Consider the following 19425-nt stretch of genomic DNA (forward strand, 5'->3'; position numbering starts at 1 on the left):
AATTGTGATATCCATAACAAGATATTTTGGGGCGAGCCTGAAGAAGCCTTGATGCGAAACGCATTGCTTAATAAATCATAGATCCTCCATACAGTCTTAGTGTGCAGTATGTTGCCACATTTTGTGGTTTTCTTCCTATTGATTATACTTATACGCCACACTACCAGCACCTTGCCTGTTCGCTGTGCACAGGCATTTTTCTAATTTAAGATATTTTGGGGGTTTAAGTCCTGATGACCTTCAACAAAACATATATATGCTGCAAAGTTACCCCAGTCCCTGGACTAGCAGGATGGGATCAATTTGATCCTTTAAAGGTCCAATCATTTACACTTTTCCGATGTTTTTGTTTAATGTGCCAATGCAAATGAAGATATTTTTGTGGTTTACATTTAAATCTGTCTCTGGTGCTCTGGTAACAACAGGTCAGTGAGTGACCCAATCAGAACAGAAGCTCTGATCCTCTTTTGTGACTGGCTGACCGTTTTTTTTTTTTGTGTGTTTTCTGAGGTGGGATTGTAGGTCCAGTTGGGCTTGAGAACTGAGGGCAGAGACTGCTTTGTTGTGACATCACAAATGTGACACACGGAAAGCTCACTTTATACAATATGGGACCTTTAAACTGCAGTGGTTTGGTGGCAAATACTGAAAAAGCCTACTTTGTGAAATTCACATTTCATTAAAGGCCCCAGTGTTCATCATCTTATCCGTTTTGACACAATTTTAATCTGAAAAACTGAAAAAAGGAGAATTGCACAGACAACTATTGCTTGGCTCCTCCATAAAAACACAGCGATAAAATACTGACATGACTCTCAAAGTTACAGAACCACCATACAGTAATAAAACATCTTTTAATATTACTCTAAGTAGATTTGAAAATGCCTGCACAGCTTGAATCTACTTCTCCCAAAACACTAAAGTACAAACTTATACATCTCCATTATTAATACAAAAGCATCTTTTCAAATAAATAATTCTGCTCTGGAAATATGTCTAAACTGTTGAGGCTATAAATATGTGATTCAGTGTGATGTTTTGCCAGAGGTTGAACTCTGAAAACAGAGGCAAAATCCTCTCCTTAAAAGCAGCACTGGCATCACACACATTCTTTAGAGATCGACTGGAGATGATCAGAGAGGCCCAGTCAGAGTTTTGACTAAAGCCCCCTGTAGTGAGGCTTCAACCCCGGTTAAAATGGCTCCGGGCAGAAAAAGGACCGCTGATTAAGACTTGATCCACACTTGGAGAGACGGCTCCCCTTAGCTCCCGCTCCTCCAGGACGACAAAATGATTGAGATTAATGGGAGCGTTGATCAATTAGAAGAAAGCAGGCGGGCTGTGCAGTGTGCGGCGAGGATCCAGGGGCACGTGCCACAGACACCCATCATGTAGCAAGTTATGGGGACTTACATAATGTGTCATGGAGGTCTTCTTTAAAGAAGATACTCTATGACATGAATGCAAAGAGCTCAAACTGCTGCTGCGGACGTGGGAATCAAGGCAGCAAGGTTAAGCAAATACTCCTGAGGAAACCTTGTTGCACAATGTATGAAGGCCATATCTTATGGAATTCATTCTTATTCATGGGTGCATGAGCTTAGATGGGAAAATTGGCTCAGAGGGACCAACAATGATGTTTTTCTCACAGTAATGACGAGCTAAATGAGTGAAAATTATCAAAAGAGTGATTTGTGTGGTTATCTGGCTGGGCTGAAAAGAAGGTCATCCTGAAAGTGTGTGTGTGTGTGTGTGTGTGTGTGTGTGTGTGTATGTATGTGAGTGAATGTGTGTCTTTTAATGTGTACTACAACTTGGTGCCTGGCACAAATGGCTTATTCTTATGCCTGAAGGTTGAGTTTCTGAAGTTTCCCACTTGCAGGAATCAAACCCAGTGACCAATCCCAACAACCAACACCACAATACTATGTTGAAGAGGCATTTTAAGCTCAAAGCTTTTGATATATACACGCTTCAATCTCAGCTTGCTCTCATCAACCCTATTTTCTGCAGCTGCTTTTAGCTAACAAGCTCCTATGTCATCAGAGTTATGCTACCAAGATAAGCCCCAGTATTTAGCCCCACATGTACAGGTGTACAAAGTTGGAAAGTAGCATAGGGAAGGTGAGCATCTGGCCAGTCTGACTGGAGCTGGTGGAGCCCAAACCAGAGCTCAAAGGGGAATGAATGTTGGACTTATATTCATCAGGTGGACACAAGCTGCAAATTGTTACATTGGTCCTTTGTCACAGCTCAAAATCTAAGTTGCTAATGTAAGACATTAACTCAAAACCATATATTATTTCAGTACTGACTTTTTCCAAGGGGTTCTATGTATGCATGAGTTGTCTGCAGCTTTAAATAGTGAGTCAACACAGTGTATGTATGGATGTTTTTTTCTAAAGTTAAAGATTATTAGAATTAATAGAAAGTGTATAAAAGATAATCACTGCATCCCGATCAGGCATCACAATGTTGCACCCAAGGTCACTTAATCTCACACATCTACAATCACTGGATTTGTTGATGCTATATTATGGGGAAACAAGCTATATTTTCATATACTTAATAACAGCCTTTCATCTAAGACGAGTCAGAGGTTTTGTCCTCTTCCCTGAGACAGGCAGTGCAACAAAAAGGCCTAATGATACACAAACACACTGCAGCATGCATCCACTCTCGGCGCAGTCAGCCGTAATTAGTCCGTGACACAGTGACAGGTACATTCTTTACTTGACACCTTATCTGGACACATCGCAGCAGGGAGGCAACAACTCATCATTTCCTGTTGTCTCCTTGTGTCGCTGCTTGAATATTCAGTCTGATTTACTGTGTTGGATGAACAAGAAGATAAAAACAACCATAACTGTGAATTCTAACTCCGTATCTTCATTAAATAGCAAATGTTAAAGAAATATTAAAGCTTGTAAACCGTTTTCCAAAACAACTTAATTAACCTTGATAAATTCAATAGTTATTCAGAGAAAAACAAACAATCACAAAGGAATTCCAAAGCTCTAACATTTTCTACAGTTGTGCATTAATAATGAAAATGCTGCTTTATTTTTCTCATTCTCTATGCATTTTAGCACACAATGATTTTCCTCTAACTGGTAACAATGGGAATATGACTAATGGACAGAAGCTGCAGAGGGAGATTTATGTAATCAGGGAAAAAAGATAAAATCCTGAACCAGCAGCATGAGGTTAATTAAGTTGTAACTGTTAAAGACACCATCTAATGAAAGTCAAGCTGTAAACTTACAATGCAAATTTCCACCTTGACACTGCAGTGAACCAATGACAGTCTAATAAAAACAGATTCACAAAGCATGAGTTTCATACATTATAAAACATAAGGAACCAGCACTGTCAACCTGTGTGGATGAAGGTGATGCAAAAAATAAACCTAAAACTTTGTCAGTACAAGGAGTCAGAGTTTAACCTCTAACACTGCGTGAGCAGCTGCCAGCTACAAGCTAACAGCATAACTAGCTTATGGCGCTTTTCCACTAGTGCGGTTAGTGATCAGGTTACAGGTACGTCTGCTAGTCAGTGGCTACAGTTACACAACAAACTCCTCAGCACTAAACATCTTGACACTCACTGGTCCTCACTGGCCAAACTACAACAAGCAGCAGTGGTGGGCGGGGCAAAAGACCTGATCTGGAATTTCCAAATGAGGGGGTAAATGTAGGTGCAGTTTTCCATTTGTTTCACTTTTTATGTGGAAAACCACATTGAATAAAATATTAATCATAGCAGTATTTTTAGTCTGTAACATGCCAGAGGAGCCCGTTAGCTCCATAAACAAGTCTTGTCTTGTGCCATTAGAAAAGCTACAGACACTGAGAACTGAGAAGGTAAAGGGGAATATAAGCATAAGGAGAAGCAGTGCAGTGATATCTGAGGAGAGCTGTCCTCGAGTTTTCCTTTAGGTTGGAGAGTTCACTGGTGCAGTAAAAACTTGCTGTTCATATTCTTTTCAGTGCTGCTGCTACTGGCCTGCTGTGCTGGCCTCTTTCATAATGAGGATGCCGTCGCGCATGTTATTTCACAGAAAATGCAATTTTGACTAACGGCGCCTTGGGCCTTTACCCCCGCCGCCCTCGTCGAGCCCCATGAGTCAAGTCAGGCGACGGAGGAAATCTCCCAGCAAACCAGAAGTGACAGGCTGTGGAACCAGCTAATATTCTGTGACACATGGCATTGGGACCCCCTCACCTCCACTCAGCGTACACAGCACACAGAGTACGGAGGAGAGCACAGAGAAAAGACCTCCAATAGGGAGACTCAGAGTGAGGCCATGATTAGGCACTACTAGGGGATCTGGGAGCCAGATTACTCCGGAAATGAGTTTGGGAATGTTGCAAATGAGGATATCAACAAGAGGGTACTTAGATGCCCATTTAGTTCATAGAGTTTCCTCTGAGTGAGCTTTTCCATTCAGCTCGGTCCAGGCTGTCTAAGAACTGAGAAGTGATCGAGATAAACCAGTGACATTTTCAGCATGGCATTCAGTTCAATGACGAATTGAAAAAAAGAGAGAAGCTTTTCTTTTTTTGCACTGATGTGGGAAAAAAACACATACAAGCACATTGTTGTAAAGGTCACAGGGACTTACAAGCATAGATAACCAAATTATTAATGCCTAGCCAGATCCTCAGGAAAACTGCCAAGCTGCGCGATGAGAGCGACGCTGTGCAAGTCCAAATCTCCCCGCTCACCACAGCGGCTCATAATGAAGCAGGTATACACGTCAATCACATGCCGGGAATCAAAGGCCGTGACGCACAGAATCTGCAAATCTAATGAAACGGTTTCTGAAAATAACCCTGTGTCGCATTTTGCAAAATGTCGCAGAGGGTAAATATCGACAGTGAACAGTGTGTCATTAGCAAATTTGTTTATGAATAGAAGGTAAATGTTACTGTAGATATTTCTGGCAGAGATAGAAGGTTAAAATCCATCACAAAGCTAGAAGGTAGACTGGAGCTGTGGTCTGGGATCTTTTTCACCTGTATAGCTCCAGCAAAAATAAAAAGCTCGGGGCAGTTTGGGGTGTTTTCATTTTCCAACATGTGAGTGTCATATGCATGAAACCTGTTCATTCATTATTTTGATTCATTTCTCAAAAGGTCTCCCCCATCCTCCACCCCTTAAAAAAAGGGAGAATGGGCAATAATAAAGCTCCACTCCAACTTTTTAACTCAACTTGACCTGCCTTTAACCCCATCTAAAACCTTTTAGATGAACTGAAACATCGACTGGGAGCTGCTGGCAACAGTGGATCTCACCAATGCAATTATAGATGAATGGGAGAAAATCTCTGCAGCATTATCCAAGATTTGGTGGAAAGTCCTAAAAAAAAGAGTGGATGCTTTAAACGAACTATGTATGCTTTACAAGTGCTCCAAGACAATACTAGTTCAGAGCGAACTCACCAAACACATAAATGAATGACATAGCATTCATTTGTACAGTGGTGCAAATATGATCGTCCAGTCGGTCAAATACACTGTGTTCCAGCTAAAAGAGGCTAAATGACAGATAAAATGACACCCATCTAAAAAATGTCCAACAATAATGTTTTTTTTTTTTTTTTACCAAAAACAGTTTTTACAGAGAACACTCAACAAACAGTGTTAAAATTACAACCATTAGTATCTGACTCTACTTTATAAACTACATCATGATGTTTGTGCTGTGCTTTTCTTGCTTTTCCCCGTTTCCTGCCCTCTGAGCATCACTGTGAGAACCTCCCAGTCCTCTGAAGGGACCTTTGGCTCGTTGGGATTGCGTGCAGATACAGACCTCAAACCACTGCTCAATCAGACGAGAGAGTCAGATGAGCAAAACAAGGAAGGAGATCCAGCAGGAGCGTGTGCATGCGTGTGTGAGACAGAGGGACATGGTATGTGCCTGCCTCTCTCTATTAGTAGGAAGGGAGTCTCTTGTGTCACACCCACTCTGCGTTACCCTGCCCTCTAGGCTGGAGGCAGAGGCCTGCGATGAGCCTGTTACCTATGCAAACTGACGTCATCCACAGGAATACAGTGACTGTGTGTTTCAAGCTGGAGGGAGGACGACGAGGGGGAAAAAAGTGTGTGATCAGGTTCAAATATATTATGTATGCAAGAACAAGTACTGTACGTGCACACACACACGCACGCACAGTGAAGTGTGTGACTCACTCTAGCGGTAATGGCCGAATCATTTGAGGAGAGTGGCATATCCATAGCTGTGTATGGAATCATGACTGGGGCCGGAGACTATCATCAGCATCATTACCATTACCTGTGAAGCAGTCACACTCACGCACAGCGGGGAGGCAAATCACTGCTCCCCTCAGGGATGCAAATCATCCACACGGCGCTGCAGCAGCTGGGTAACATGGAGTCTAAACTCCGTTCAGCAATAAACCGCAGCTTTTTGCCTGGTTTCTCATTCAAGTGCTACAGAAATCTCTCTTATCAAGTCATTTTTGTCCTAAAATTAATTAAACGTTCTCAGTCTAGCAGACATGTTATTGAATTTTGATTTTTTTTTTTTTTTTTTACAAGAGTGAAAGAGACTGGTTTCTACAGTAGGAATGCTCATTTCACCCATGTTAAGAGATTAAAACATAATGAATAAAATGAGAATATCTGAAGTGGTATCAGTACTGTACTGTAGAATACATTTCAAAAATAGAGGCTGCACAGTGAAGAACATGAAAAAATGATATGGTAGTGCAGGAGGAAAGACAGGAGTGTGCAGGAATATGTGTGTGACTAGCTAATGCATTCTTAAATGGATTCACTCTGATTGTTTTGGTTGAATGGGGAATGCTCTCTCAGCCTTTTTTCTATGACATGTTTTGTTTTAATTGACTTATTCTTTGAACAGTAATCCCATCAGCCCTCCAGTTCTGTGGATACTCAGCTTGATGAGGTCTCCAGAATTTGAAAGCGCAGAAAAAAAAACATTTTTCTCCCATTGTGAGGGGATTTTAACACGATGTTATTGCACATCATGTATTGTGAACCTGAGGTTACTAACCTTTCCTTGAAATCGAGGAAGATCTTCCCCAGCCCACTTCCTCCAATGACCATGTTCTGGTCGATGGCTCGGAGAAGGGCCAAGTGGACCTTGATTACATCCTGAGTAAAAATGACAATAAATAACAGAACAGTTAGCTTGATTATTATTTCCTTTATATACAGTGATATACATAGACAGATCTATTCATATTGCAATGTAACTTCCCAGCATATGATCTACGTGGATTAGACATGCAGCACCAAGTGTATTTATCAAGATGTTCAGTACAAGATGTTCCTTTAATATTAGCTTTGTGTGCACATAATATAATCTAAATATGGTTTATGTCTTGGCATAATCAGAATCTAAATAGATGAAATTCTGTGATGTTCAGCCTGCTATCTCCTGAGGAATTCTGACCTTACTTTACTTTTCTCTCATTGTAAATTATTCTACAGTCCACATGGAAAAGCTCTTAACTTTGACCCCTCAAACCACATTTCTTTTTAAGCAATACATCTTTAATAAAATAATCCAATAAAAAAAAGAATAAAATTAAATACATAATAAATTAAATAAATATATATTGTAAGGAGGGAGAAAAAAAACAGAGGAGATTTTTGAAAACAGCTGGAAATCATTTTTAGCACACATTACCCAGATCTAAATGATAATGTGTCTATTGGGGACTATTTGCACGTGCGGATTAGCACACATTTAATGTCTCTGTCGAGAATCTCGTAGCAGCAGGATACTTCATGTTTGACTGACTCGAAAATAAACTCCAGCCACAGTGTGACTCACTCACGTGTTTGAAATCATTTTTGGATGATACTGTAGCTGAGTGGCAAGGAGGGATTGATTCTTAAATTCATTGTTGGTGTTAAATAAATAAATAAATACATAAATAAAGACCACGGTTACTATCATCCTTTAAGGTAACCAGGATTGTACAAGTATTGGTTTCAGAAACAATAAGAGGAAATTGTTTTACCCACTGAAAACACTGAGCCATGACACCGACATCCCACAGCGTACTGAACCATGGATTTGCATAGAGCACTGTTAACACCAATGGTTACACATATATACAGCACATCCTGTCATTCATTCAGCCATCCATACACATATTGAATTATTCAGTTGGTATGTGACAAATCCAGGCATGCTGTATAGAAATCCTTTTCCCCGCTTGAGCGGGTGCTCACCTCCAGGTTGACAAAGATCGCCTCCATCTCCTGTGGACTCAAGACTTGCTTCAATGGGATCATGTAATTCTTGGAGAAAAACAAAGGATAAATCAGGTAAAATGCATTTTTTAAGAGCACATATAGTTATTTACAAACTCAGACTTTATAGTTTTGATGAGAAAATCGAGAAAATCTTTTTAGCTGATCTGAGGACACAAAACTGAAAATTAACGGAGGCAACATAGAACATCAATCCCAGGCTACACTGAAAAAGATGGAGGCACTATATTGCTGTTCACATTGTGTGTGGAGTTATTTAATTTCAGGCTATAACACTGAGTGTTTCCCTAAATACCCACAGTACAGCTGTTCTGGATGCTTACAGAAGAAAGAACCTGCCTGTTATTTCCCTAACATTGTTTTATGGTTGTCACATTCCATCATCATAATAATAACAAATGGATCAACTAAGAAGCAATGAAGAGATGACAGGCTTTATTAACCCCAACTCAATTAAGCTTAACGAGTCCTCTGATCATAAGAAGGTTATTTATTCTCATTTAGTCGGTCCGACGTGGGGAACGCACGATACACATTTAGTTTAATGAAATTAGTGGAGCAGATGATTTATGGCGCTCCATCAAATCGCGGATGAAATCTGTCAACATGGAAACTGATGTGTTGGCAACACTGATCTTAACAATGGTTCATTACCACGCAGAGAGCTGGTGTGTGTGTGTGAGTATCAATGTTTATGATACTTTAAACACAGAATTGGCTGTTTTACTGCGAAGCTCCTTCACTTTGTCAGCATTTGTACTGTAGACAGCAAAGTCTACAGCTAGAATCACTTTGTCCAAGCAATAAGCAGGTTGTGAATTCAGTGTCTCTGATGTCCTCCAAACATGTCAAGGTTAGGTACAGTAAAGTAGACATCATGCACCCATGTTGCAAAAATAAAGCAAAATAGGAAAACAAAGAACAAGCACAGGACAGACAAAGGCAGTGCAAATGCCAGACACACTGTGCAAAAATAAGCAAAAAAATGGCAAAGACAAGACAAAAACGGTTCAGAAACAAAGCAGACTGTGCAAAGACAAGACATAAACTGTGTAACAGTGGCAAAAAGGCAAATAGTGCAAAGCCAAACCAGTGCAAGGACACCAGAAATCAGCGCAAAAGTCAGACAAAAAATGCAAAGACAAAAGAAAACAGTGTATAAAGTTGTGTGAAGAGTGCACTCCACTCCCCTCTTTTGAAATATTCTATTTTAGAAAGGGCAACATGAATAAAAAAGTGAAAATGTCAGAGCAGAGTTAATGCTCAGCACTCCGGCACCACCATGTAGCAATAATAATGTCAGTGTAAAATATGTCCAGGGTCTCCTGTCCACACCAGCAGAGTCCACTAGTAACATGTCACAGCTCCTTATTGGAAAACATGCAGAGACTCTTGTCCTATTATGGAAAACCGTCCAAATATCTCAACCTCCCAACCTGCTCACATCAGTTTTTCACCTGTTATGCTGCAGTAACTGAGGGATGATGTGAAAGTGGGAGGGAGGGAGGCTGAGAAAATAATGAAAAAATTTCTTATCCAATCTTCAGGAGATGTAATATACGAGAAGTGATGTATTGGTTTTGATTTTGGTTCTTTTTTTGGACAAGTTCCAAAACACAGGCCACTGTCCACAGGCCCAAGACACCAAGGAAGAAGGTGACAAAGTGAAATTCTAAGACTGCATTGTTTCTGCCTGGTTAAATATAAATACAATATGTATACTTGCACATATGCACTCACCTTCTCAATGTCCTCTAAAGTCTTGTAGTACTTTGCTTCCGTCTCCTGGATCTCCACTAAGCAGCAGTTTCTCTTGTCATCTTCTGTCATCCCCATTTTCTAAAGTGATGAGACATCAAATGAATCAAGACAACTGGACTGAATGACTGTGTATGAATTCCTCATTTGTACCATAGGACACTGTTTTCATCATCAATGAGGATTTTCCATGCTAATAACATGTACACTAAAAGTTGTAAGAATTTCTGTAATATCTATCCAAAAAGGGAATTCAAGTGTCACATCCATCTAATCTTGAGGCAAAGTGCAGAAACCCTCCTTTCTATCACCAAACGTTTTTCATATCAGAGTCAACTTACTGCAAATAAATCTACCATACAGCCGCGCTGCTGTGTTTCAGAAAATGTAAGTGGCCTTTTGGTTTCTATTCATTTTACATGGAAATTTATTAGAAGACTTTTCACCTTTGCTTGAGTTTTTTTTTAACCCATCAAGCTATACAACTGGTATAGTATTATACAGTGCAAACTTTCCAGTAAGTATGACAGTGATGGGTTAGACAACTCTAGCAGGTCTTAAGGTTCGAGTTATACGACTCACTGTCAGTATAACTTCCCATCAACCCTCTCGCCTAGAAATTTCAATACAACAACTTTCAATACAACAGAACTGCAACAGCAAACATATTTTTGTTAAAAAAAAAATCACTGGTTGTGCATTTATTAACAGGAGATGACTGAAACCCCAACCAAATGTTGTGAGTGTCCAAACGTAAACATATAAAAGGTTAACTACTATGCTTTAGCCTCTACAAATTGATATTGAACTGCAAGAATGACATTTTTGGTATGAACAATTGACTGAATAGACCAAATTAACATGAAAACATCATATGTCTTCATTACATTAATAGAAAACATAATCCAGTCTCCATTATGTTTCCCATAAAGTTTAGCTGCCGTTCTGTTGCATAGAAACATAATTTGTAGGTGTCAGGGTTGTTTCCGGGGGCTTGTGAGCACATGGCTGATCGGCTTTGCTAAATGATTTTTGTACATTTGGGAAATTAGTGTAGAGCAATATCTGCTGGAACAGAAAGAAAACATACATCCAAAAGGTTAGAACGTGTGCTCGTTAATTACAGCTTTTTATCTCATTTCAGATAGAAAGGACTTCGACTAGCAGGCTGCAGCTGCTGGCACGGCCACAGTAAAGTGAAGCAGCACTGACTTGGTGAAGAGAGGGAGGAGAGTGTATGTGTGTGTGTGTGTGCTTGTATGAGTGGGCCGGCGGGCATAAACACATTATTTTTCTCTTTTTATATAATCTTTACTTAATCAGGCAGTCTCGTTGAGATTAAGATCTCTTGGCTTCATCTACATGTGTATGTATATGTATGCATGTTGTACAATGTATGTAGATGAATCCATGGTTGTTAAGCAGATTGCGCATTGTGAGGGAGCGGGGGAGGACAGAGGAGAAGATCCAAACTTGACAAGACACAGCGTTTCTCATGAGGCCTGATATCTGTGCATGCGTGTGTTTTTATGCATGTTCGTTCTCCCAGAGAACAATATGCTGTAATGCATATCATAAGTGAGTCACCCTAAAGACCATGGAAAACACAAGAGGCTTATTTTCTGTGCAGATATTCTATACTGTGGCAGCTTCACTGTTGAATATGATATGAAACTGATTTTTTGTTTTTGATAAGCAGGACTGATAAAACAAAGCTGGCGATAACACTGCAGAGTCCAGCCAAGGCTTCATTCCAGCATTTAATCAACCAATCAGAACGGGGCCAGCAGGATTATGCTTATTCATCGATGTAGCAGCTGCTGGTCCTCGCTGACGTCAGGTTAGTGTTGTAGTCACCGAGCTGAAGTCACTGACGTCCCTGAGTCAGACCTGCAGACCAGATGGGCCCCCACCGACCCACACACACATCTCCTCTCTCTGTGCATGGGTCACTAAGCTAATTGGCAGGTTATTCACTGGGGTTGCTATGAGTCTGTTGTAAATGAAGTGGCAGAGGGGAGTTAGCTGACAGGGGCGGGGTGAGTCACAAACACAGCAGCACTCACCTGCATGTATCTGATCTGCAGCAGCGTGAGGAAGGCAAAGCAGTGCAAGTCAGAAGTCAGATTTATCAAAGACACAGAAACATTGCGCTGTCCGACGGACATCTGGTCAACGTGTGGGAGCGGACATGAAAAATCATGCAAGAGAAAATTATCGCTTGTGTCCGTCACAGAAGTTTACCCGGAATAAGACTTTTAGACAACGACATCATCGATAATTGTTAAAACGTTTGCGGTGCACGGTTCTCACCATGGGTTGTCGTACTTCCACCTTAATGATGTCCTCATAGATGTCGTCACCATCGTCCTCACACGGCACACAGTCGTAGATGTCATCCTCGCCCAAGTCATGCTCACTGGGGAAACAAACACAAACACACACACATTAGACAAACAGGTGCATCTAAACACTCTCTGAAAGCAGAGGGGCATTGAGGAGTCAAACCATTCTCTGCCTGAAGAGTGATACTGTCGCAGGCGAGGGGACGCTGCACCACACATTCACAAACCTCCACTGAGTTGTGTTATTGAGTGGCATTTCCCTTTAATGAGTTTATGTTGCTTTGGCACCCAGCTAGCTGACTGACCTTTAATTAGGCAAGCAGCCAGCAGAGCACAGGCAGTTACTGTGGAGAATATCTTGTGGGAAAGAGGCTCCGGCCTCAGGAGCTCATGCTGTACTTCCCTCTGTTCCGTCAGGCAATTACTGTTTAGGGGGAAAACTTCTGGAGACAGTGGAGACGCTTCAGCAAGAAAACGCTTTGGCAAAAGGCCCACGTCGATGTAGTAAATAAACAGGGAGCTTTAAGTCGCAGGAAATAAGGGAATGAATGATTAAATACAGTGAACCAATAAAGGTAGAAAGAGCTGCCTGATAAATAATGGAGAAGCACAGATCAAAGATGGTAACTGTTTTTCTGCTTAAACTTGATTATCCATCCATCAATCCATCTTCTTCAGCTCATCCCAGGTGACAGAGCTCCTCACCCAACTCCAAGGGAGCGCCACTCCACCCTGAGGAAGAAACTAATTTCTTGTATCCAGGATCTTGTTCTTTTGGTCATGACCCAAAGTTCCTAACCATAGGTGAGGGTAGGAACGTAGACTGACCGGTAAATCGAGAGCTTCACCTTTTGGCTCAGCTCTTTCTTTACCTTGACAGACCGATGCAGCGACCACATTACTGCAGCCGCTGCACCGATCCACCTGTCAATCTCACGCTCCCTTCCCTCAGTCGTGAACAAGACCCCAAGATAGTTAAACTCCTCCACTAGAGGCAGGAACTCTCCCCCCAAACCACCTTTTTCCGGTCGAGAACCATGGCCTCCGACTTAGAGGTTCTGATTCTCATCCCAGCTGCTTCACACTCGACTGCAAACCGCCCCAGTGCATGCTGGAGGTCCTGGCTCAAAGGAGCCAACAAGGCAACATCATCTGCGAAAAGCAGAGATGAAACCCAGTGGCTCCTGAGCCGGACCCCCTCCGGCCCCTCATTTGGAGTAGAATCGCAAACCATCCATCTGATCGTGACCTGTATCCTGTTCCCACTAATTTTATTGTGAAAGTCGAGACTGGAAGTTTGAATTTGTATTTTTCAGCTGCTTTGATACGCCTTTCAGATGTTTGTCTGCTTGCCAGAACTGTACTGTCGGTAAGATCAGTAATATACTATCATCAAATCAGCGATTTCGACATTGTGCAGGATGAGGACTGGCCTGTGAATAATTTCTGTGATTCTCTAGATGTAGAGCACTGTGACATTTTCATTCTTTAACCAACTTTAATTGCCATTCATTTTCAAAAGCTTTATGATCTAAATGGAAAGAGAAGCCTCTGTCTCTTCATCTTAAGATGAAGTGAAAATAATTGTGAAGAATATTTCTTTGTTATAAATGAATAAATATATAAATATGCCATAAATAAATGTGATATTTGTGACACTGGATGAGACATATTATTTAGATATAAATTATATGTATTCATTTATGTGAGATACATGAATAAATAAATACCCATCATAGATAAATAGATAAATAAATAAGCAGAGATTATAGTGAAAAAGTTGCCAACTCTCTCCACCTGCTGAGAAAAGGAGCAGAGTTCAAGTTTGGCTGGTGTCCATCCTGCTTCAGTGTCCTTGAGGAGGTGACTCGATGCCAGATCACCAGATGAAGGGACATGAAATACAAAGATTTCTGCTCTTGGATGAGATGTGCCTCATACAAATCTATCTGTGTATGTATCTGTGTTAAAAAGGAATGGAAATGGTAATTCAAATCTTCAACTTTGTCGTCATGCTTCTGCGTGGGGTGTGTGTGTGCGTGGGAGGGCGGGGAGGGAGGGGGGGATAGTTGTTTGAAGTTTTAATTGAGGTGGCTTGGTTCACTCTCAGCTATGTGCTTCATCTTTCTTCATCAAGCAAAAGTGTCTCAGGCTGAATACTGAGGAGGCTGTGTGGGAGGACGGCGGCCGGCCGACGCCGTCCCATCAGTCTCCTCTGTGAACTCGGAGGCTGCGCCGCGCTCCCGCAGAGCCTCGAGTGTTGCAAGAAGGAGAAAGTTTGGGGAAGGCAGATGTTGTATTTCATTCTCCTCTAATCCCTCAGAGACAGCATTATGTGAGGGCGGGCTGGTGCAGAGATATGAATGTGACCCGAGGAGAGATCTGAGAGGGCTGAGATCTCCATGGAGAGCAGGGAGCTGGGGGGGGGGCTCTGTTTAACCAGTGATTATTACAGGAATAGAAAGACCATTAAGAGTGGACAATGAATTCAGAATAAAGGCGGAAAAAAAATAATGAATCATTTTGTCCTTGTCTCCATCGTCTATATTGATTGATCTTGAGTCTGTCAAAGGGAAATATCTTATTGATTAGTCATGACATTTCAGCCCTTTCCTCTTTCCCAGTTGGTTATTTTGTCATTGTCCAATATTCCAAGCTTTAAATGTCATGCTTTTTCATTACTAACTAATCACTGCGTTACACCGGCATCATCAAGGGCTCAGGAGGTTTGAGGGAAAGCTTCCTTTAGGCTGGTCTTGTCATTTAAACCTCCTCTCTAATTATCTTTATTTCGATTTTCTCTTTTTTACTAATATACCCCAATATTCTATTTCTTTATTTGCCGTCCCCATTAGCAGTGTCAAAGGTAGCATCTACTCTCCTGTGGTTCACTCTAGGACACATTAATCACCATAATCCAAGACCAAAGAGAAAACAAACAGAAAAACTGTACTAATACATCTGATAGAGCACTAAAACGACAGTAGTACCAGGACAAGATTAAAATAATAAAATGAGGTTTTAAATGCAAAACAAAATCATAGAAATAATCATTTATTTAGATATTGAAAACATTTTATATGCCTTATTCTTTAAATATGATGGCAAACGATTACCTATTTTTATTCCTCTGTACAGAACAGCACATTGCGATGCATTATTTTTTAAGACAGGAGGTAAAAAACTACCTGTTGATGGTTTCCCAGAATAAAGTTGTGGTCATTACTAGAATTGAACAATTGATCCTACAGGATGTCTGAGAGACCATTTAGACCATAACATTTATTCTTACCAAGGAAACATAGAAAAAAACATTTGGTCCCTCATCACTCATCCTGCCATCCTCCTCGCTGATGCCACTGGATGTTTCAGTGTTACGTTTCATTAAAACCTCTGGATGTTGATTATTGCGTCGACCTAATCTGTCTTTCTGCTTTTCTTCTCATGTGTTGTCTGCATTGATTTTTCTGAACACCACACTGACACCATCAGGAGACAGTTTCCTGTATTGACATACCCGATTACTCATTAGCAGGAGCAATCAGTGGTGTAATGTCTGTGTATTTCCTGATTGTTTTGGATCATTAATTGTAAAAACCTCCTTCAGATTTCTAGTGGGTGATGTTATTAATCAGCTTCTGAACAGATCAACTGCTCTCACTATCAATATCCATTGATTCGTCACTGATATAAATATAGCTCACCTCACCCACCGATAAGGATCTTTATCTACCTGACCTACACAGAATCAAACTGCTTGTGAGAAATACAGACTTGTTTTCAAATGATTCAAAGGCTTGAGCTGTGTGCATGCATGTGTGTTGGTTATTCATTGTGCTTCTCCTAGCTTATATCTACTAGATGTACAATTACGCAAAGCAATGTTCTTGTTTTTTAACTTTTCTCTGAGTTTCGCCAACATAACCTTTTTTTTTGGGGGGGGGGGGGGGGGGGGGGGGGTAAACAAGGCAGCAGCAGCCTCGGTGTTGAAACCATGACAGCAGCAGCATGAATTTTCTCGATGATGTTTTTTTTTTTTTCTTCTCACATTGAGGCAGAAGCCCAAACTGTGTGCAGCCCTTTGAAAAGATGCTGCTGATGCCATTTTTAGTGACAAAGTGCAGCATTTCCATATGAGATTTAACCTGCTTTGACATGGACAAGTGATTCACAGGTAACAGACCTGAGGACAAAAGCAAGTCCCTTATTTGAATTTTGTGTTCAAGGTTATAAAACTTAACCTTAGATAAAACTTGATGTTCACTGTAGGTATATGTACTGTAGCAGAGAGGCTTGTGAGCTTCTTCATGTGTTATTATGGACATAATGTCTTTCCAGTGTAGTTACATGGCCACACTTCATCATCTTTCTTTGGCTTTAGTGCTCATTAATAAATAATTCAATTTCATTTATAACTGTGTGTTTGCCTGTGTAGGTGTGTGCCCGCGCATGTATCACAATGCATCAGTGAGATAAAGAGTTTGAGCAGAATCCTGAGGCCTCATGAATTAGGTCTAATTTTCTGTCTGATTACACACTGACAGTGCAGGGGGTGTCCAGTGTGCTTGCACGCAATCGGCCCGCTAGCCCCCCGCTCGCAGGCCTCAATGACATCGAGTTACATCAGTGGAGAACAGGGGCGGAGTATGACTCACCAGAGCTACTGAGCATATGTCCCCAAAGGCCTGGCTGCCTCACAGCTTTCTATTAGAATAATATTGTTTCTTTCATACAGGAACTTGATATACTGTGCAGGGGAGCTCCGCCACAGTATGATAATGCAACCACGTCGTATCGGTTCAAAAAAATTCAATTCAATTAAAACACGACCCTATAACCCAAACAGATAGAGAACCTGCCTCAAGCCTGTGGAATTTGCAAATACAGTATCACAATATCATCTCTAGATAGTGCTCAAGTGACAAATATGTGACCTCATACTATGGATTGAATAATAGCTAGACTGAGCTCCATCCATTTTCAAGCTATTGATTTCTCATGTCAACTTGCCCAAGGGATTAATGGAGCAAAATAAACTGCAAAAGAGTGACACAAAGGACTTGTGACACTGCGGCTTCAGAATGTAAATCCATGTGTGTGTGTGTTTCTCAGGGGGGGGAAAGGTCCCTTGGCGACTGTGGCCGATCCACTCCCATTTCATGCTTTGTCAACTCCAGGATGGAGTCATTCCAAACAGACCCCGAGTTAAGCAATGTGAAGACTTGAAATGGGAAAGCTAAAGGGAGGAAGCAGGAATCAGGTTTAGCATATTAACCCAAGAGACCTCAATTAGGTAGAGACCAGCCTCTACCTGACTCAGACACTCTGCAAACAGATAGAGTCCAGTAGACTGCAAAGTGGCAGTTGCTTTGTAAATATATGCTTAATCGCACCCCATCCCAGAATTTCCATACAGTTCATTCTGAGCAGCGATTTCCAGGTGAGCTCATTGACAGCTTAAAGCGTCAATCCACCTCGCAGGACATGAGCACTACTGACGTGATATTGTAAATATGGAAATCAACCAGAGTAAGTAAAGTAAGTGACCTCTACTGGACCTCTGTTATGATAGAGTCAACCACAAATGTTTCTTCCTATTCTTTAAGCGAAGCTGCTAGCAGGTGGCATGTTTGGCCAAAACATCCCATCAATACTTTGGCGTGACGACTGAACTTATTCTCAGAGTCTTTTGGCTGCTCCAGGTGCTGATCGATCCTCAGCTGCTCGGCTGCAGGAACAGACCTCCGTTTAACATCTGGCCCTCTGCCGTGATCTCTGCTTTTAAAAGTCACCTCAAAATCCATTTTCTATCGATTGCTTTCCATAGCAGTTAGTATCCTTTGTCATCTCACCACTGAACCTAATGATGCCACTTCATTGATTTTTTATTGTTTAGCTGTAACACACAGCTTATTTTGCTTGCACTAAATATTTTAGGTGACACTATTGTTATTTTACTCCCTACATGATGTTGTTTTTATTAGACCATATGTCCTGTTTACTGTCATATCTGGAAGTTCTTATTAAAGGGATAGTTCAACATTTTGGCAAATTGGCCCATTGCCATAATCGCTATACTGTAGTCATAGCAGTAGGTTCGTTCAGTGGTTTTGCATGAATTTACCTCTAAAACAGCTCTGTCTCGTAACGTTCCGTTATTGTCTCATAGCGTGGTGATTGTGCAGCTCACAACTTGTCCACGATAGCGTTTTGGAGTTGTTGGGTTGTGTATTTGATGAGTTTGATGAGGGAAACCAAGAAATTCCTTTAGCCTCCATAGCGTAGCTCTGAGCAGCCTGCTGCTCCGCTCCGTCGTTCTAAAAATAGCTTACACTGAAAATAAAAGGTAACGAACCTACTGCTATGACTATAGCGATTATGGCAATGGGCCAATTTGCCAAAATGTTGAACTATCCCTTTAAGCACAACATCCATAAACAAGAGTTGCAGTTGTGCGTCTTTGCCAGCCACCGCAGCTGTTGTTAATTGGGATGGTAATTCTCAAATTAGGCCAAAAACATGCTTTTTGCATTCACAGTGACATTGACCTTTGACCTCTGAGTGAATGAGTTCATCCTTGAGTCCAGGTCAATGTTTGTACTGAATCTGAAGAAATTCCTTCGAGGTAACCCTAGATAATGTCTCTGGTCACAGCTGTCGTTTGCATAAAGGCATAAAAATGATTCATTACCGTGTTAAGATCATCATTGTCTTCTCCCTCACTCTCGCAGTTCAGTCATGCACTCATAGTAAATCATGCGTGCATCAATATTTCAGGCTAATTAATAAGTCTTTCAGAGCGAGGTTATTGCTAACGTGGCCCATGTGCTAAGTGTGTCCAACTGCATTAGGTGCAGGACCTGCTGATGAATCAATTATGTGTCTGTCCATTGACGAAACTAAATGCATACATGTTCTTTGTAAAAGGTCAAGAACAGCCGTACTGCAGAGCGCCATGATTAATTCAATAAGCCCCTGCCCTCTGCACCTGCAGGTTAACACATAGAGCACCGTGTTACAACACACTGACCACTTCAGAGAAACACATC

At 41.2% G+C, this 19425-nt stretch overlaps 1 protein-coding gene across 1 annotated transcript in view; it reads right to left on the bottom strand.

The window, feature by feature from the left end:
* Positions 1 to 19425, bottom strand: part of vav2 (vav 2 guanine nucleotide exchange factor) — a 195639-nt gene that overhangs the window by 23513 nt on the left and 152701 nt on the right. The window contains exons 5-8 of the mRNA XM_083984091.1: positions 12345 to 12450; positions 10014 to 10112; positions 8232 to 8300; positions 7042 to 7142 (exon numbers count right to left, since the gene is read on the bottom strand). Of these exons, the coding sequence (XP_083840217.1) occupies positions 7042 to 7142; positions 8232 to 8300; positions 10014 to 10112; positions 12345 to 12450 (375 nt within the window). The remainder of the gene's footprint in view (positions 1 to 7041; positions 7143 to 8231; positions 8301 to 10013; positions 10113 to 12344; positions 12451 to 19425) is intronic.

The sequence above is a fragment of the Trachurus trachurus genome (genome assembly GCF_905171665.1).
Source record: "Trachurus trachurus genome assembly, chromosome: 12".
Classification (NCBI taxonomy): domain Eukaryota; kingdom Metazoa; phylum Chordata; class Actinopteri; order Carangiformes; family Carangidae; genus Trachurus; species Trachurus trachurus.